General features: G+C 50.3%; 2 protein-coding genes across 10 annotated transcripts in view; both read left to right on the top strand.

Moving 5' to 3' along the window:
• Positions 1 to 223: 223 nt before the first annotated feature.
• On the top strand, positions 224 to 10,320 carry EIF3L (eukaryotic translation initiation factor 3 subunit L). Its single transcript, XM_087765286.1, has 13 exons — positions 224 to 357; positions 448 to 496; positions 627 to 837; positions 1,449 to 1,528; positions 1,813 to 1,874; positions 3,269 to 3,338; positions 4,048 to 4,121; positions 5,114 to 5,285; positions 5,553 to 5,707; positions 6,497 to 6,667; positions 7,696 to 8,193; positions 9,230 to 9,310; positions 10,069 to 10,320. Exons 1-13 carry the CDS (start codon positions 325 to 327, stop codon positions 10,105 to 10,107), a joined length of 1,695 nt encoding a protein of 564 aa, XP_087621412.1. The 5' UTR covers positions 224 to 324; the 3' UTR covers positions 10,108 to 10,320.
• MICALL1 (MICAL like 1) overlaps positions 10,179 to 19,508 on the top strand; it is a 24,958-nt gene continuing 15,628 nt past the window's right edge. Inside the window, exons 1-5 of one of the 9 annotated variants that reach the window (XM_087765280.1) lie at positions 10,179 to 10,316; positions 12,010 to 12,871; positions 13,073 to 13,998; positions 16,321 to 16,405; positions 16,617 to 16,847. Coding sequence is in view for 3 of the 9 variants with exons in the window: in XM_087765275.1 (XP_087621401.1) it covers positions 13,256 to 13,998 (743 nt within the window). In the remaining 6 variants the exon portion in view is untranslated. Of the gene's footprint in view, positions 10,317 to 12,009; positions 12,872 to 13,072; positions 13,999 to 16,320; positions 16,848 to 16,930; positions 18,026 to 19,508 lie in introns of those variants that run through there. The other 8 variants (XM_087765275.1, XM_087765283.1, XM_087765281.1 and 5 more) reach the window with 8 other exon arrangements.

The raw sequence follows: 19,508 nt of genomic DNA, 5'->3' as shown, positions 1-19,508 counted from the left end.
GGCGCAGCCAATGGGGAGTTAGAGGGAGTGGGCAGAAGGAAGGCGAAGAGAGAAGAGAGGCGGGAGGCGGAGGCGGTGCCCAGGGAGAGCTGACGGGCAGGCACGTTCTCCAATCAGAGTGGGGAGCGGGCCATAGATCGCACCAGTCCCATCGCAGCTCTGCAGGCTGAAGACAGACAGTTGTTTCAACCAGTGGGAGGGCGCAGCCCTTTCCGGCCTGCCGGCCCAAGCCCCGCCCCTGGTCCCTCCGCCTCTTCCTGCCCGCTCCGCGCCGGGCCCGCGTTGCCGCCCGGAGCCCTTTCCGTGCCGCGCCGCGCCGCCGCCATGGCCTACCCGGGGGAAGACTACGACAACGAGGTGCCGAGCGGGGGGCCCGGGGCGGCGGGGGGGGCCGGGGGGTCGTGTGCGGGCTGGTCGCGGTGACTCGCTGCCGTCCTCTCTCCACAGGCCGCCTACGACCCCTACTCCTACTCCAACGACTATGATATGCACACGGGTGAGTGCGGGCCTCGGCCGCGCCGCCGCGGTGGCCCCTCGGGTGCGCCGGGCCTGCTGGCTCCCGGCTAGGTCTGTAGGCCCGGGCCGGGCCCTGCGGCAGCTGCCTCACCGCTCCTCTTTCCCCTCAGGAGACCCGAAGCAAGACCTGGCCTACGAGCGGCAGTACGAGCAGCAGACCTACCAGGTGATCCCCGAAGTGATCAAAAACTTTATTCAGTATTTTCACAAGACGGTGTCAGATCTCATTGACCAGAAGGTGTACGAGCTCCAGGCCAGCCGGGTTTCCAGTGATGTTATTGACCAGAAGGTGTACGAGATCCAGGATATCTATGAAAACAGGTACAAAGCTATCCTTCCTGTAAGGGAAAATCATTCTTTAAACTGTGATGAAAGTGCACCCTGCTCTTCAAAGGAAAGGCTGGCTACTCCCTGTGTTGTTCCAAACTTGGGCTTTCTCTAAAATACAGCATGAGGTTTGATTTGATTACTGTGGGGAAAACCCAGCTATTTCCAGACTATTAGGCTAACATAAGTATAGGCGAGTTGTGACCTGTCTGAAGGAAAATACCAGTTCTGTGCTTAACAGGTATGGAGGCAGCAAAAAGTGACCTCAGTAGTGCTAGTTAGGCAGTTTGCAGAAAGCTGTGAGGTGTAATTGTTGTGTCTGTTCCCTACAGATACTCCCACTCCTGCTTGTAGCTGTGTCACCTTTCTATAAAGGGAATGTGAAAGTAACACACACAACTGTGCCATACTTCAGGGATAAATTGAAGACTTTAATTGCTTAGTTGGCAATTCTCATTCTTTGCTTCAGCACTGGACTTGATAAAAGGGGATGGTGGTGGTGTTCTACTTTCATCAGGTCCAAGACCTCTGTATTGTGATCTGTTAACTCCAGCACTGTCATTCTGAGAATGGTTTCTAATACCACATGTGTGTCTATCTTTCAGCTGGACAAAGCTGACAGAAAGGTTTTTTAAGAATACCCCATGGCCAGAGGCTGAGGCCATTGCCCCTCAGGTTGGAAACGGTAAGTCTTTCACTTTCTTTTTGCTTGTCAGAGAGAGAAGGAACTAAATCACTTTTGATACATGAGTAAGCAGGTGCACAGCGTTGCTGCCGCCTGAGTCAGATGTCTTTGTTCACTCTGGCAACTCCTTCAGTAGATGCCTGGCAAGAAGTCAAACTTGAATGAAGTATCCTTTTGTGCCTCCCTTTATTACTGTGGCAGGAGGAGCACCACTGGCGTATCTGAGAGATCCGGTTGCCTGGGCCCTGCGGCTTGCTAATGTCCAGTTCTGTCATCTTTTCCAGATGCTGTTTTCCTCATCCTATACAAGGAGCTGTATTATAGGCACATCTACGCCAAAGTCAGCGTGAGTGTTTGTCCTGTGTCTTCCTGTTGGTTGCATGCTGGCTTCTTCGTGCCGTAAAACTTGCCAAATCTTGCTGCCACCACAGTATCGGTGGTTCCATAATTTTTGCAAGATGGGATTGGATAGGTTTATGAGCTGTAAGTCAAGTTGCTTTTAGGGAAGCTTAAAATTCTTGCCTTTAGTTTAGTAAGGATTTGCTGATTGCTGAAAAGCAAGAAAGTCTTGACTGTCTTTCTGAGACTCCTTAGCTGTTTCCTCAAGCTTGGTTGTAATGAGTGTGCAGGTTTCCCTGGCAGCTTATATGAATCAGAAGACCTGCTCTGAGTTTTCAGGAGACTATTATGTAAAAGTTTGTTACTGACATCAAATGTAGTGGTTAGTGAGTTAGGGAAGAAGGAGGTATTGGGACGTAATTGAATTTTCTTTTTGATAGAGCTGTAATTGCAAGACCTATAGATCAGTTGCTTTTGTGTGTTTCTTTGTGGCTCTTTGTTCTTCAGATTAGCAGGTGGGTGAGAGGGGGTTTCACAAGAGGAAGGTGCGTTATTTATGATTAAAAAAACTCATGGGGTCAGAGTGCCTTGTGGAGAGGGAAATATAGGCACCATAAAGGATACAGGGGAAGGACATGGAAGGAATAACGCTCTGTAAAACAAAACAAGCCCCACTTTTTTTTCTTAAGCTAATTTGAAGGCGGTGAGAAAATCACAGTAGTTCTTGGTTCTTTAAGGAAAGAAGCTGTACAGAGGCATGACTTACGGGGTAAATAAGTAATAACTGCAGTTTTGGTGTGGACCAGAGGGTGGAGAAATGGGCGCTTTAAAAAGGCTGCTATATTAACCCAACTCAGGCTTTAACAGGAGAGACTGGTTTCTCAAGCTGTGCTGTTAGTGGTTCTCAGACTGCCCTCGAGTGTCTCCAGGTGAAACAAGGAAGATGATTCTAGGAAGAGCGTGATTCACTACTGTTTTTACTGGTCTTTCACAGCATTTAGAAATACTGTCCAGTAGCAGAATTGTTGATTTATTAAGGCCTTTCGTGAGGGGAGAAGAAAGGAAAGCTGTTGAAGGTGATAGGAAGCTCTTAAGTCTGGACAGCAGAGAGGAGGGCAAGGAAGGTTAATGCATCCTATTCACAGAAGGTTTGAATGCTCGATTGTCCTGGGAGATTCCACCTGTACATGAAAAGTCAGCCCTATTCTATGGGACAGTAGTGATACAGTTTCAGGTTTTCTGGGTGGTGCTGGTGGGTGTCCTGGTTGAATATTGGCTCTAACATTTCTGAAATAGACCCTCTGCTGCGGTGACTATTGACTGTCCTTCATACGCTGTTGCCCATAAACTCACTCCTGCCGTGCTTGAAGCTAAGCAGACTGTACTGACTTCTCATTGCAGGGGGGACCCACACTGGAGCAGAGATTTGAATCCTATTACAACTACTGTAATCTCTTCAACTACATCCTCAGTGAGTTGGTGCAATTCATTTCTGGTTTGTGAATTTTGGAGAGGGAGAGTGGATGGAGAGGGCAGAGCTGGAGAAAGGGTCAGAAGAACTGGAACATGTTTGTTCATAGATCATACGGAGAGAAGTAGTCTACGAGCTTTCCGTATGTTTGAGTTTGTTGAATGAAGAGTACTTTGCATCCATGCATTTAAAACCACAAAAAGTGCAAAGAGTTTCTAGTGCTTCCCACTGTAAAGAATAAAACTTATTTAGCTTTCTGTCTTGCCGAGAACTGCTTCACCTATCGTTATTAAAAAGAAAAATAAAGCTCTAAGTGAGAGAGAACTTGCAGTGTTTCACAACTGCTTACTGTTGTTGGTTCCCCTTGGAACAAATTTTGGTGTTTGCGAGTCCCTGCCAGACTTCTTGCAGAGGATAGATCGGTTAGGATAAACCCCTACAGTCTGTGTGCAGCTTCCGAGAATCACTGCTGCTGAGCAGTCACACTCTAGAGATTAACCCCATACATGCTCATATTCTTTAAAAGTGAAGGCAGTTGTGGTAGGCGAGGCTACGTATCACCGCCCTACTGGAAGCTTCATTCATCTGCTGCTGCAGCTCCCATTTCAGGGAAATTCTTGTGTTCTTCAATTTGTCTGTTCCTCCAGTTCTACCACTGTTCTTGCTCAAGGTATTAAGCCTGTCATCTATTACTTATGTTCTTTTGCAGATGCTGATGGCCCTGCTCCTCTGGAACTGCCCAACCAGTGGCTCTGGGATATCATTGATGAATTCATATACCAGGTATATGACTATAAGACTGGGCCATTTTGGGGTGGCCAGCGCTATGAATGTTTCATCTCCTCCCTCTCTGTGATTTTCGTAGCTAGGATACTGTTGCAGGTCAAAAAACTTTGGTGAGCACTGTTATTCTTGGGTCACCAGGTAGATGAAGTAGTTGTAAATGTACAGATTTCTAAGTTACAGGGAGCTCTTTGGGGAGTCCTGGACTTCTGTTGGTATTTCTGTTTCAGTTGCTGCTTAAGGGATTATTTTTTTTTAACTCACCTTCATTTCTGCCTGATTTGTGCAAAGCAGCCTGACTGAAGTCTGCTATAATCACAAAGACCTTATGAAGATACTTGTTCAAACTGGTTTTATTGTGTTCTATGGTTTTAATTCAGTTTTGTATTTCTTAGTCAGTAGGGCTTTTATGCTTGCACTGAGAGATTGCTGACCTGATTTGAAATAATCTATGGTCTAAAATCTTGACGTTAGGAAATACTTTTCTACTTACTGTTCTGAGTGTAGCAATACAGATCTCAAATGCTATTGGTTTTTCTCTAGGGATTCCTTTCTCTGTAACTTTTTATTATAGAGCTGCCTGGACTTCCTCAAGTGCAGTCTTGTCAAGCCTGAGGATGAAAAAGGATGTGTGCATATATAGAAAAAGGATGTGTGTGTATGCAGACACCTTATGACTTGGTCATTCTCTTTGCTACCTGTTCAGACAGCAGATTTGTGTTTAGTTGCCTGTCCTAATTGTCTAAGAAATCCTTCTCTGTTTCGTTCTGTCTTCTGGCCTTTTCCCTCTGCACTGTATCATTTTTTCCCTAGGTGCTTTAAAGGTGGTGATTTGCCATTCTGATTGCCAGGTGATCTCAGATGAAACTTTTTTTTCATGCGACTTGTAGCTTATTGTAATGCATTTGTGTGATCAGCTTGTAAGCTTAATGCACTTAGCTGAACATCTCCAACCTAGCTTCTCATCATCGAATCTCTGCTTTTGCCTGTAGTTCCAGTCTTTCAGCCAGTACCGCTGCAAGACAGCCAAGAAATCTGAAGAGGAAATTGATTTCCTTCGTTCCAACCCCAAGATCTGGAACGTCCACAGTGTCCTTAATGTGCTGCACTCTCTAGTGGACAAATCTAACATCAACCGACAGCTGGAGGTCTATACAAGTGGAGGTGAGCTAGCTGGGTGATGCCAAGCGAGACTGGTGCCTGTGCTGCCTTGCTTTGATTTGACTGAGCTCGGTTAGCTTTGTTTGGGAGCTGGGTCAAACCATTAATCAGGGGATGGATGGATTGACTGGGAACAGGCTCTGTTGGCCTTATGTGAGAAGTGCCGGTGATTACACTTGAGGTCTTGCTCCCTTTGCTTGTAAACACAGAGGTGTTGAAAGGGGAGCTTGCTTACTTGGAGGAAAGTATCATGGTTCCTTTTTTCCATAGGTGACCCTGAAAGTGTGGCTGGTGAATATGGTCGCCACTCCCTTTACAAGATGCTGGGCTATTTCAGCCTGGTTGGGCTGCTGCGTCTGCACTCACTGCTGGGGGATTACTACCAAGCAATCAAGGTTCTGGAGAACATCGAGCTCAACAAGAAGGTAATACAACATATTTTAAACCCTCCGTTGCAGTTTCCTGAAGGCTTCTGTTCAAACATGCTGGTGAAAGATTGCCATAATGAATCTTCCAGCTGAGGAGCTGTTTGTAGCTGTTGTAGTTGTCAGGAGTTGGTAGTTGAGCGCAGCTGGAGCTTTGGCATTAAATCAAGCCATATGATAATGCCTGATGCTGTGGCAGCACAAATGCCTAGTTTTTTAGGTTTGTTGTGCAAGGCAGTGTTGTTATAGGGAATATTATTTGAACTGAAAGCGGTATTACAATGGTAGCTAGCTGAACACATCGTTCCCACCTTGGTCAATGGCTCATTCTTTTATTTTTAATTCTTATTCTCACTGTGCCTACTCCCACCTTGCATGTTTTTGCCCTAGAATTGGGTGCTGCTTGTGGTAACAGCGGCTAACAAAAGTCCAGCTGCAACATGGGCTTGGCCCAAGGCTTGGCACAGATCTGTGTATGTGCTGTCTGGCACAGGACGTCGAGTGAAATAGTGGGAAAGGGAACTGAGCAAAGCAATGTTAGGCACAGTGCAAGAGCCCTCTGCTTGCAGGAAGCTGAAACTGGAAAACATAGGAAATGGGACGATCTAACAAACAGTGAAGAAGCTGCTGCAGGGATGGGTGGGAGGTGAGGCATCCTGAATTAACCCACTCCTTTCTGTATTTGGGATGGGAGGGAAAGCAGAGGTGGCTGGATTCTGGGTAACGAGCTGTTTGGATCAAAGGTGGTTGTCTCCCCTCTAACACAGCCTGTTGATACTTCCTTCTCAGAGCATGTACTCCCGGGTGCCTGAATGCCAGGTGACCACCTATTACTACGTGGGCTTCGCATACCTTATGATGCGGCGTTACCAGGATGCCATCCGTGTCTTTGCCAACATCCTCCTCTACATCCAGAGGACCAAGAGCATGTTTCAGAGGACGACCTACAAGTATGAGATGGTAAGAGACAGAATCAGTCCGTACTTCCCAAAAGAAAAAGCTGCTGTCTTCTTTCCTGCCCCTCCTCTGTCACCTGATAACCTACATCTAATAGTCCAGACTTATTTTCCTGGACTACGCTGGTGGTGGTGGTGACTGGGGGATCCTTTGAACTCCTTTGCCATGTGCAGCAATATTTTCTCTTAGCTGTTTTAGTAGTTCCTCTGGTTGTTTACCATACAGTTGCCCCGGCTCCATCTGCACTCTCCCTCTAGGCAGTGGTGTTAATGAGTATCAGCTGCTAATGATATTCTTGTCGATGCTGTTTCAAACTCAGTCCTGTTCCTAGTCCAATCCTGCATTTCTGGTTACTGCCATTGTCGGATATATTTCCATTATCAGATAATCACTCACAGACTGTTTCAATTCAGCATGGCTGAAACAAAGCTCCTTTCTCTTTCCACCTAAGCTGTCTCTGGTGCCTGTTTTACCCCCTGCTGCTGCTGTCTCCTTTTCATCATTATGATTCATTTCTAACTCTTTGTGTAGCCAAGTCCTGCTGTTCCTAATTCCATGACACTTCAAAAATTTGGTATGTCTGTTTCAGCCACACAGCTGTCTGTTTCATCCCACACTCAGACAAATCTTCCTTCTCAGTCTTCTCTTCACTGACCTCCCTGGTAACTGTCCCTTGCCAGGAGTTAAACCTTGCCAGGTTGTTCAACTGTCTGCCTTCCCTTCTCCTCTGCACTTTTTTGCACCAAAGCAGTCAAACCTGCTTCTGGCCATCCAGGTTCTGTATGGCTCTAGATACACTCTGTACTTTCCTCTTGTCCAACTCTCTTTTTCATTGATGAGAGCCTTTATACGGCATTCATCTGTCTGCTTTGCCCAGAGGCACTGCTTCTCTGTGCTGTCCCCCTTGAGCATTAGGACCATCCGTGCTCTGGGTAAAGGGTCTGTCTCTGAAAAATGCAGCTCCCAACTCCCTCCGGCACCATAAAGCCTGAGCACGTTGACGAGCTAACCGGTTCTCCGCTCTGTCTCAGATTAACAAGCAGAACGAGCAGATGCACGCACTCCTGGCCATCGCCCTCACCATGTACCCCATGCGCATAGATGAGAGCATCCACCTGCAGCTGCGAGAGAAATACGGGGATAAGATGCTGCGCATGCAGAAGGGTGACGCACAAGTCTATGAGGAGCTCTTCAGTTACGCTTGCCCTAAGTTCCTCTCCCCTGTGGTGCCCAATTATGACAATGTGCACCCCAACTACCACAAGGAGCCCTTTCTGCAGCAGCTCAAGGTCTTTGCTGATGAGGTTCAGCAGCAGGCCCAGCTGTCCACCATCCGTAGCTTCCTCAAGCTCTACACCACGATGCCTGTGGCAAAGCTGGCTGGCTTCTTAGACCTCACGGAGCAGGAGTTCCGTATCCAGCTGCTCGTCTTCAAGCACAAGATGAAGAACCTGGTATGGACCAGTGGCATATCCGCCCTGGATGGGGAGTTCCAGTCTGCCTCTGAGGTTGACTTCTATATTGACAAGGTTGGTATCTGCCCCTTGCTGGCTAGGAAATTCCTTCACCCAGGAAGTTCTGGAAGTGGCAGCACCTGGTTTTGCTCCAGTCTGTGGGAAACATCCCTTCCTTCTTTGCCACGTGAAGTGCTTGGCTGCCCACAGTGAAGCTGCCCACTGCTTAATAGAAGTGGCGGTGAATGAACGGTGATGGGATATCGCAGGCAGCTTTGACAGTCGTCGTACCCAGAAAACAAAGGTCCTAAATGTGTTCCCCAGGACAGAGGGAACTGTTTGACTGTCAGTGTTCTGGGGAGGTGACAGTTGGGTGACAGATAGGGCTGTCAGTGTGTCAGGTGGGATTGTCAGCTTTGTAGGTCTCCCCCACATCTCTCCTTTGCCTGACAAAGCAGGGATCTTGCTTGGTCATATTACAGGTCCATTTTTCACTGGAGCAGCATTTAGCCCCATCTGCTCTCAGAAGAATCTAAACATAAGGTATGGTCCTTTCACCATCCTGTCCTTGGAGCTCCAGGTGGTCGGAGGTGCTGGAAAGAGTCTTTTAGGACTTCATTTTTTGAAGAAGATAGTATTTGGTTTCTTGCTAGGAAGGAGACCAGATTGCAACCTTGCTCTTGGTCCTTAGAGCAGATCTCTTCCTGCAGGGTCTCATGCTTTGTCTTCCCTGTTTACCTGAACCAGTGACTTGTGTCTGACTAGCTCTCCTGGCAGATAGCACGAGACTCAGCTGCTGGTAGAGGGAAGCAGAGCATGAATCGGTGTTGGGACTGTCAAACTGCTGCAAAGAGAGACGAAAATAGGCAGAGAGTGCAAGAATGTGGGAAGTGAATACAGTGTGAGTTTGGGACCCATCCCAGGCAAAGGTACAGGGAAGGCAGCCCACAGAGAACTGAATGGTGGCTGTAGGACTAGCACAGGTCAGGTATGCGTGATGCTGAACCAGGGCTGGAGTGGAGCCCCTTTGGTTGCTGCTCCCATTTGGCAGTGCTTGCTGTCTCCCTGCTAGCGCAGTCCTTTTCCTGACCTCATGCTGTTCCCTCCCCAGGACATGATCCACATCGCAGACACAAAGGTTGCTCGACGCTATGGGGACTTCTTCATCCGCCAGATCCACAAGTTCGAGGAGGTGAGGCCTGGGCGGGAGAGCTGTGTATCTTTGTAGGAAAAGCAGGGCAAGCATTGGGCTGTGCAGGGCCTGGAGGAGGCATGTTCGGTGAGACAGCTGTGCAATGCCTTGCTGGAGCGAGCCCCGGCTCTGTGAGGCACTGGGCAAAAGCAGGTGGTTTAAGTAGCAGCTGCCGGCCTTTGAGGAATGGTATGTTTTTGTGTGAGAAGTGCACATTCAGTTGAGCCACAGTGGAAAAGGAGGAGGGTTTTACCGTGTAAGGGTGCTGACTCCATTGTCCCTAGACAATTGTGGTGTTCCTATCAGTAACACAACCAAAGTCATATCTCTGCCCTCATAACTACGGCTCTAGAAAGTGGCCCCAAAGATTTCTGGAGTACAAATGACTTCAGCGTTGTGTTCAGCCAGGAGGTGACATTCTGTCACTGCTCCACTCTCCTGACAGAGGCTGCTGCACACTGGAAACTTGGGCAGCAAAATCCTGAGATGTAACTTGGAGCAATACAGGATTGCAATACCACTGCTAGAAGTTTGCACCCTCTCTTCTCCCCACGTCTTCCTCTGCTGTCTTGGAGAGGAGGAGGGTTTTTTACTAGTTCCCCTTCTACTTTGCACACTGCCTGCACTTCTGCAAGAGCTCTTTTTGTCAGTGAGTTGAAGAGGAAGGAGTAGAGGCATTGGATAAAGGCTGCTGAGGAGAACAGTAGTGCATGTCAATCACTAGGTATTTTTCTGACCTTTGCTTTCTCTAATTCCAGCTGAATCGAACCCTGAAGAAGATGGGCCAAAGACCCTAAAACTTCTGTGGATGCAGTGATCAGCCTGAGCAGAGAAGTGGGTGGGAGAGATTATTCTCTTCGTGGCAAGGGAGGGGAGCTCAGGGTTCTGGCATTTCTGGAATCTCCTGTGACTCTGAAGGTTTTTTTGTACTTAAATAAGCAGACTCGTTTGTCTGAAACTATCCTACGAAGGACAAGGCATCTAATAAATTAGTGGAATTTTGCTGGTGAGCATTCAGTATCTGATGTACTCATTTATTTTTCCTCCATGGAAGAATATAATTGTGTCTGGAGACATGGGCAGCTGCTGTTCGTTTGTGCTCTCTTTGGTCCATGCTGTTGCAGGTAACAGTGGGGAGCAGATCTCTTTCCATGCTCTGTAAAGGCACTGCACACAGCAAACAGGGAAGGCAATGGAACTGGTTAACAGGGAGAAAATTAGCTGTTCCACAGTGTTTCCACAGGATATGGAAAGAAATGCAAGCTAATATTATTCCTTTTAGCTCTTGCTCCACACATTGAATAAACCTGAGTTGTAGTTGCTTTCCTAGAAGGTTACGTTTTTGCCTTCCCACCCCTCTTTTTTTTTTTTTTTTTTCAGTTGCTCTGAAGTAGCAATGCTCCAAAGTGGATTGGCATGTTTTTAAAGGAAGGGGGAAGATTTTTGTAAAGGTTCAACCAATATTAACTCTGGTCATGTGATGAGATGTCCTTGCTGGACACTGTGTTTTATTTCAGCACAAGTAATGCCCAAGTCCTGGCCCTTAATTTAATGGAGTTCAGTTTCTCCAGAAAACTCCCTGAAGGTGTTTAATTTATTAAAACCCTTTAAATGCTAATTTTCCCAGCTCTCCAGCCACTTTGGATTCTTCAAGGGAAACTTGCAGTGCCTTGAAGGAGAAAAAAAGAGTTGAAAACCAGTCCTGTAAAGGGGAATCAAGGACCTGTAAATATTGGGGAAGAGAATGCAAAGAATGAATTGCATCTCATCTGCCTTCCACGCCCTCTCTTGCCTCTCTTTTTGCAGACTGTCTTTAAATAGTTTGGTGTTTGAGCGGTAGAAACAGGTGCAAGAGAAAAACTTGTGTGTGTCATGGGAAAGCTACACAAAGCGTGCTTCATATATACCATCTGCCTCTTTGTACCTCTCTCTCTCATTCCTTTCCACTGAGAGAGGGTCCTGGCAGTCCAGCTTGGCTTCGTATGTGATTCTGTTTAGAAGTCAGGAATAATTAGCCTTTGTTGGATTATATGCCGTGTTTGAATGAGGGTCAAGTTTCTAGTGTCCTAGATACTGCTCAGAAGTAAACGGTGTTTCCCATCCCAAAGTTGTGTAACTCAGGCGGGCAGGGTACAGGCAGCACAGTGAGATTAAATCAGCAACTCCTGTTGGCCTAGCTGCTGCCGTTAGTGTTATGCATGCTAAGAACTTACTACCTCCAGCTCTGAAGGGTCTGAGGCAGTCATATCGTTAAGAAACTAAAGGACTAAGATGCCACTGCGTTGCAGCAGCCCACGGGAGCTGGGCTCATACCAAGAGAATCTGCTCTTTATTTTTAGGGCTGGCACTTTTGCTTGTGTGTATTTACCAACAGCAGCACAGTGAGCATAGCTGTCAACAGCAACTTTCCTACTTTCTTGTTATCCCAAAGCCTAAATCTTTCCCAGAACATGTGCTAAGATAGATGTGATATACAACAGGAGAACCTCTGGCAGGGCAGTATCTCCGTGATCAGTTCTAGTTCATAGCATAGCGAAGGAATCCAATGTGTTACTGGGATTTGGTCTTTTTTTAATCTATGATTGGCATGTTGGAATTACAGACTTTTAATGGATGTATGTATCATCTTAAACTCTCCAACGGTTACAGGCTGTTCTCGGGTATGTGAATATGCTGCTACTTGTGTTTGTGTCTGTCAGAGCGGCTTCCAGAGGATGCGCAGAGACCATCCGCCGGTCTGCCTGGCTCCACGTCTTGTCCGAGGGACCGCGGAAGGTTAGCGGAGCAGGACTGGCACTTCATGGAACGAAGCCAGGAAGAGCTTGTAGCTCTCTCACGGGGCGGAAAGATGGGCTCAGCGAGCTGCCGTGCCTGGCACTGCTTGAAGCTGGAGGAATGCAGGGTGTTCAGCAGCATCAACAGAGCCCTGCTGCTGCTGGAAAGGCGCTCTGCAGGGAGGCGGGGTGGGTTTGTTAGAGCTTGAGCCTTGCCCGCTGCAGCAGCGTTTCGTTAGTGGAAATGTTCTCAGGCGTTTCTGGTCAAAGCGGTTTTATCAGAGGGAACCCCACAGCACAGGGTTATCTGCTCTGTGTCTCTGTCTCTGACCTGCAGTTTTGAAGGGGGTGAGTGAGACTACGGACCCTGGATAAGACAGTCAAGAAAACACCCCTGATCCTGCTCTCCCTCAGGATACATCGGGAAGTCGCTGTCAGGCAGCTCTGGGGGATCCTGAGAAGCCAGCTCCGTCGTTACAAAACTGAGACAATGCTTCATTTCCTTTTTCTCTAGCAGTAGCTTTTCTTGTGATTTACACCGCAGCTTGTCTCGGGCACTGAAGGGGGAGGCTGTGCGAGTCATTTGATGAGAATTTATTTTTCACTTGTCACAGCTCTGGGGCCATGGAGCAGTGGAAGGAGGGTGCTAAGCGTGAGATCTGGCTGGAGAAAGGAATATAGAGCCCATTTAAAAAAAAATAAAAAAATGGAGAGACGGGACTCCTCCTGATTTGGGACTGGCACCAATAAGCTCAACATCTGTGTGATGGATCAGCCTTCCACAGAGGTAGCTATTGCTCCCCTTTGCCTAATTGCAAATGAAGAAAATGTTTAGCAAAATCAAGTAACGTTTAATAGCGTGCCCCCCCCCCGCCCCGTCATTGTCAGACCATCGCACTGGACGTGCAGGCCAGCTCTCCCGGCGATCCATCTCCTCGGTGGTGTGGGTTCCTGAGATTGTATCGCGCTCTTCCTCCGCTTCTTCCAGGGCTTCCTGTGAGGTACCGCCGGCGACTCCAGGCGCCCTGACCCTCGCAGCCCTGCCTGGCCCCGCGCCCACCCCGGCAGCCACCGGCGTCCCACGCCTCCCCTGTGCTCCGCTGGCGTTCCCGCGGCCTCAGCGGCCTATGCCCCTAGGGCTGCCGAGAGCCGCCTCTGCCTGGGGCGGCCTATGGCGAAGCCTGAAGGGGATCCAGAAGTGAGGTTGCCTGGGGTTTTGTTTTCCCTTTTATCCGAAGTTAAACTTCAGTTCAGTCCCAGCTGTTTTCAGTTCCTGCTTGCAGTCCTCACCTTCCTTCAAGGACTGAGTAGGGGGAAAAAAGGCTGCAGGGCTTTTTTTTTTTTTTTTCTTCTTTTTTTTTTTTTTTTTCCCCCAGGGCTTTTCTCTGAGAATTCAGCCTTCCCTCAGGCGGGGCGGGCCACGGGGCGGCTGCGCCTCCCCACCCGCTCGCCTGGAAGCAGGAGGCCCCGGGGACTGTCGTTGTCGGGTGCCGCTCTCTCCCCTCTTTTCCTGCCCCGCCGGCTGCCCGGGGTCTGCCTCTGCCCCCACCCCGCCGTTTCCCAGCCCTTCCCCGCCTCCTCGCCAGGGGAGCGGGCGGGCGCCCCGCCACCCCCGGGGAGAGGCCGGGGGCCTCGGCCCGGCCCCGGGACCCCCTGGAAGCTCCGCCCCCTGAGGCCCGGCCCCGGCCCCGCCCCCTGGAGGCCGCGCCCCGCCCCGGGCTCGCGACGGCGGCGGGCGGCGGCGGCGGCAGTCGGAGCGGCCGCCCCCATGTCGGGCCCGCGGGGCGCCCTGCAAGCCTGGTGCCGCCGGCAGTGCGAGGGGTACCCCGGCGTGGAGATCCGCGACCTCAGCGCCTCCTTCCGCGACGGCCTGGCCTTCTGCGCCATCCTCCACCGGCACCGGCCCGACCTCCTGTGAGTGGAGCGGCGCTGGCGGTGCAGGCCTCGCCTGGCCCGTCGCGCCGGACGGGACAACGCGGGGCCCCCGGCCTTGCGGTCGCTGGGGGCGGGAGGAGGTGGGGGGCCGGGGGTTTGGGGTGCGCCGGGAGCCCCGTTTGTGGAGGTCCGTGCCCCTTCGCCGCTCTCCCGGGGGCTGGCAGGGCGCTGGGGGAGATGGAGGCGCCGTGGGAAAGGGCTCCGGGCTGGCTAGCAGGGAGGGAGGGAGGGAGGGAGGGAGAGGTCTCCCTGTGCGGGGACACGGAGGGGCTGGGAGCAGGGAGTAGGGCAGCGGCTCTGTCGCCATCTGAAATAACTGGCTGTGGGGATGAAGGATGCTGCGTTTCAGTGCATGACTTTGTGACCCGGGCTTGGAGACCCGTCAGGGTCAGGGTTGGCAGGAGTCGTGCGGTTTAAGGCAGAGGAGAGCATGGAGGTGGGCTAGCTTCGGCATCGAGCTCACATGCTGGTACTGCCGTACGCCCAACTGGGAGCGGTGCCTGTCAGGGAAGAGGCATGGCACTGGCAGCTGGGCATGCAGGTGTTTCGCCTCAGCGAGAGGTGGGCACTCCCAGTTCCCAAGGACCAGAGGCCTGCCTGGCACAGGGACATTCCCAGCTGCCAAAGGCAGCCACTCTGAAACATACAGAGCCCTGGACCAGGTCGCTTCATGCATTTGCTTCCAGCTTGTTTGCTGCGGATGCTGCAGTGAAAGCAGGAGGTATTAAATACCAGGAGGAATATTGAGCCTTGCTAGCCTCCCCTGGCAAATGGCTCGGAGTTGAGTTTCCTCCCTCAGCCTCCCTTTTGCACAGTGACTCTGAGGGGGAACATGAGTTTCAAGAGGCAGTCGGTGAGTTTGGGCTTGCCTGGGGGCACAGTGTCAGGCTGGAGAAACTGGCTGAGCTGCTGAAAGGAATCTGCCCTGACCTGCCGCCCGCCATAACCCTGCGTGCTCTGGCGCTGCTGGGAATCCACCTCCTGTCTGCTCTAATCTTTGGTAGCCCTCGCAATGCAGGTAGGCATTGCCCCACCTTGCCGTGCCTCTGGCATGCACGCGCTCCTTGCCTGTCGGCAAAGCCCGGTGGTGCATCCCCTGTCACGTTCTGCTCCAGGACTGGTGGTTCTTCTGCTGAGGTTCCCTGAAGTGACCAAATCCTCTTTTCTGAGCTTGCCCCGGGACGGCCTTTTGTCATGACAGCAGCCTCTAGCAGGCAGAGGGTTGACAGTGACTCCACTGTGGAGCTGCGATGTCCGTGAAAGGGCAAAACAGGCCTGTGTTCTTATAAGCAGAAGCCGAACAGATAGGCTAGAAACTGAACTGCTGCATGCTGTGTTTCAGGTGGCTGCCACAAAACCCTCCACGTGGTGTTCAGGAACCACCAAGAGCCAAGACGTACGGAGCCTTTGCAGCACTCTGGGTCTTGAGGGAGCTGTGTGATCTTGTGTCCCAGCAGCTCCCGGGTAGTGTAGCTCGCTCTAACCATCTAGGATAGAGCCTCTGAAAATACTCCCGGTCGCAAGGCTGCTGGAGGAGAACAGGCAAATTAAGGACAGGAACACTTGCAATTACTGTGTTTCTGAAATTTTTAATTTTTCTTTTTTTTTTTTTTTGGTGAGTGGCACAGTAACTGGGAACTGAAAAGCAGAGGTTCAGCAAAAGCTTACCATAAACACCACTAAAACCACCTGATGGTGTCCTGTTAACCATATTTATCATCCCATTAAGCAGCAGCCGCTGCTCTTAAGTTGTCAGTGGGCTTAAATCTGCTCTTGGCAGACATCCTGACTAAATGCTTCACAGGTCCTCTGCACAAGCTGTAGTGTAGAGACAAAGCCCAGGGCCTTACAAGGACATGGCATGTTGTAGAAGGATTTTCAGAGGGTGGTCAGGCAAGTAGCAGCATTTCATCTGATTCCAGCTTCTTCAGCCTGTCCCAATTTGGAAGTGGGAAGATCAGATCAGAGGCAGTGAATCTCCTGATGGCAGAGGAAAAGTAGTTGCCCTTCTTTTCTTCTAAAGTGCTTTCAGTCAGCCCGGTAATGGGACTCGGCAGAGATCTGCGAGTACGTTCCTGACCTGGCGTGGTCTTCCTTTGTGCGGGGCTCTCCTGGCCCGCGTGTGACAGCCACGCTGCTCCCTGAAGGCTGAAGTTCCTCTGTACTCAGCTGCTTCCCCGCTTCCTGCTGGCTTCCCCTTGGGCTGCAGAGGGGAGGAACGAGCACATCCATACAAGCGCTGAGCTGGAGCTTTCTTCTCTATCTGTGTGGCACCGCTCCTCTGGCACCCTGATCCTCCAGGCTTTCTTTTGCTGCTGTGGTGGCTGTTGGTCTGTCCCGGTTGGCTGACCCTGCCCGGAGGCCCCCCTGTTGCGCTGCTGTGCTGGTAGGTGACACGCTGGGGAAGAGGCTGTTGTGAAAGGCTGTATGGGTAAGTAAGGCTGAGGACAGTTTTCTGTGTGACACCTGATTTGAACACAATTGCCTTGGGATAAGGTAGGTGGCATTGGAGGGATGCTCCCCTGGAGAGCTTTGGAGCAGCTCCTGCAGAGCTCTTGGGAACACTAGAGGTTGTTGTTTGTTTTCTTTTTTGAAAGAAGTAGACTGGAAATGCTCAGTGTCTACTGAACCTGCCTAAAGGTGTCTTGAAACACCAAGGATGAGGTGCATACCTGCGGGACCTGTGTTGAACTATGAAGCTGACTGTCCCTGACTCTACTCCACTACTGTACACACCTCACGTGGTTTCACTGCCTCTCTCTCCCAACTGGGGAAGTGAGAAACCTGGATTTAGCCTCTGACTCCGCTGCTGGCTGTGTGATCTCCAGGCGAGACATTTAATCTCTTCTTTTCCCTTGTCAGTTAAGCTGGAAGCATCCAGGCCAACTTGACAGTGGACTGTGGGGATTAATGAGTTTGTTTGCACAGTGCTCTAGAAATCTAAAGCACGAAATTAGTGTTTACAAGGCATTTGCCACAGCTTAGTGAAGCAAAAAGCATCTTTCAGCGTCCCAAGCTGTGCAGCCTCCCTGGAGCTCGGGGAGGTTCTTGGCATTGGGGAATGAGAAGAAGAAGAGAGTATAGTACATGCCTTTCGAGTGCTGAGAGAGAGGCAGAGGCTTGAGGAAAACAGGAGCTGAGAGCCATGCGCTAGAAATGCTGTTTTGTGTCCCTGGAGCTGCGGGTTCGGTTCCAGGCAGGATCACAAATCTGATTTGTTCCTTCCCATGTACTGCCTGCATTTCCCTGACAAGACCTGGAAAGCCAAAGGGCTTATTATGCGGCACTGCCATTAAAGTGCTCATGATTTATGTTTGAGGAATCCAGGAATTTGCTCTGGTTTTAGCTGTATGGCGTACCCTTCCCCCTTCCATGGGTCTGCTGTGCTCCCTGGCAGCTGCCCTAAACCCCAGAGCTCTTAGTGGCTCTGTATGTATCTAATTAGGTAAGCGCTTGGGATGTTATTTGCATGGAAATATTACTCCAGGATATGCTACAACACTGGGGTTTGCTGAGTCAAGACAGTTGTTCAACTGGGATAGCCAGAGTCTCCTCTATTCTTACATCCGATCCCTTGGACTGGTATGTTGTCAGGAGAGGAGCCTGAGCAGGGCTGGATGAAAGGCTGCTGAGATCAGGGCAAGGAAATAATGTTACATGCAGCCACATGTCACAAAGCTGCGGGATGGCAAGTTCTGGTCTTTCTGCAGAGGAGGCAGTTTATAGAGAGGAAAGGGGTATGTCTGGGGTGACTTTCCCCCATGCCTGAAAGCCCAGGCTCCTTGCATGTTGGTATGGGGAGCGTGCCCAGAGCTGCAGGGATGCCAAGCCACAGAGCGGCATGTGGGAGTGCTCACGTCGGGAGTGATGGGGATCAGTGCAGTCCTGCTTGGCGTGTTCAGAGAGGGAGCTGGAAAATGCAGCGGAGAGGAACTGAATAAACTGTGATCCCTGGGGCCTTGTACTGATGGACTTCAATATCTCGGCTGAGAGTCGACAATCCTACGTTAGTGGAAAAAATCTTCTATTCCCTTGCTGCTTAGTAACCCCCCTGTTACCTCTTGAGCTTCACGTCCTCTCTGCTGGCATCCGTTTTCCCAGGCAGATTTGCCTTGGTTTACTAAAACGGCTTTGGCTCGCCAGGGCAGAGTGGAATGGACATGATGTTTTGTCTGTCAAAAAATACTCTCCCAGCTCAGGCCACCAAGGAGTCTTCGAGCTTCCAGCTGCACCACTCCCATATCCTGAATATGAGGGCATTCAAAATGAAGGTCATGAATGTTTAGAGGGCAGTTGATATATCAACTTTGCTGTCATCACTTCTCCTGTGTTCCCAAGCTGGTATTTTCTTCAAAAAAAAAAAAAAATACAGCAAGGTTAAAGGAGTTCTCTAGGCCAAAAAAAAAAAAAAAAAGACTTAGGGAAAAAACATCTCCCAGTGGAAACTGGTCATAAATACAAAAAAGGCACTAGTTTTCACATCAAAGCGAAGGCTGCACCTGAAGCCTTTTCTCACCAACGTGTAGAGAGGGAAAAGTTGCAGTACTTTGAAGAGGCTGAGTTCTGTGCCTGTATTTGCATGAGCTTTCCAAAAGGTGCTTAACACAGAGCTGAACACCCAGCCCATCTTCTGCATGTCTGCCGCATTTGCTTCCACAGCAGCGAGCGGCTGCAGTTTCATTTATCTGGGAGGAAACGGCACCAGCAGCCTTTTGCTTTTGAACAGAGGAAGAGTAATTTTATGGTGGTGCAGGCAGCTGGGAAAATCTTCCTGAGCTCCTCACAGACTTCCTCTGCAGCATTGGGAAAGGCGTGCAAGGGGCTTCGAGAAGGGGCCAGTTGCCCTGCAGTGCGGTGCCGGGGCGGGTTGGATCGGTGTTACAGGAAAAGGCAATAAAATCCAGAGGGGGATGGAGGAAAGGAGGCTCCCGCAGCCCCTCTCCGCGGGTGCATGGCTGAGGATTCGCCATCTCGCCCGATTCCTGCACACCAAGTTTGGGGTAGGAGGGATGCTCCCCCCCTCTAATCTGAATTGTCTTTCTGAGTCGGTCTCCCAAGCTTTGGCACCTCTCTCTGGACCATTGGGGTAGCTTTGCCTGACCCTAAACCTCTCCGGGCTGTGTCTTCCTCTGTGAATTCAGCTCACAGGCACACCAAGATGCTGCATGAGGGTTTTTTGGTAACAAAGCTGAGATCCTTGGCAGGAAATCAGTTTAGCGTAATGCTGTTTTCACACATTATAACCACGCGCACATGCAAAAGGCATAACTAACTCCTTCCTGTATTTCTCCCCCTCTATTGAAAACCCTTTAACTCTCTACCCTCTGCTCCTCTGATGAAGGCAGCTAGTCAATCCCTGTGGCCAGGCTGATTCGATCCCCCGAAGGGAACCAGGGGAACAAGTGAAATGCCACAACATGCTGGGGTTGGGAACTGCTGGGGTTCCTTTCTGTGCCCTGACCGCCTTGCATTCAGCAAGCTGCCACTCT

Source organism: Nipponia nippon, unplaced genomic scaffold (genome assembly GCF_047370975.1).
Source record: "Nipponia nippon isolate SJK-2023a ecotype South Korea unplaced genomic scaffold, ASM4737097v1 scaffold_3, whole genome shotgun sequence".
In the NCBI taxonomy this organism is placed as follows: domain Eukaryota; kingdom Metazoa; phylum Chordata; class Aves; order Pelecaniformes; family Threskiornithidae; genus Nipponia; species Nipponia nippon.
Note: the sequence above shows the minus strand (reverse complement) of the source record. Positions and strands in the feature narration are given on the sequence as shown.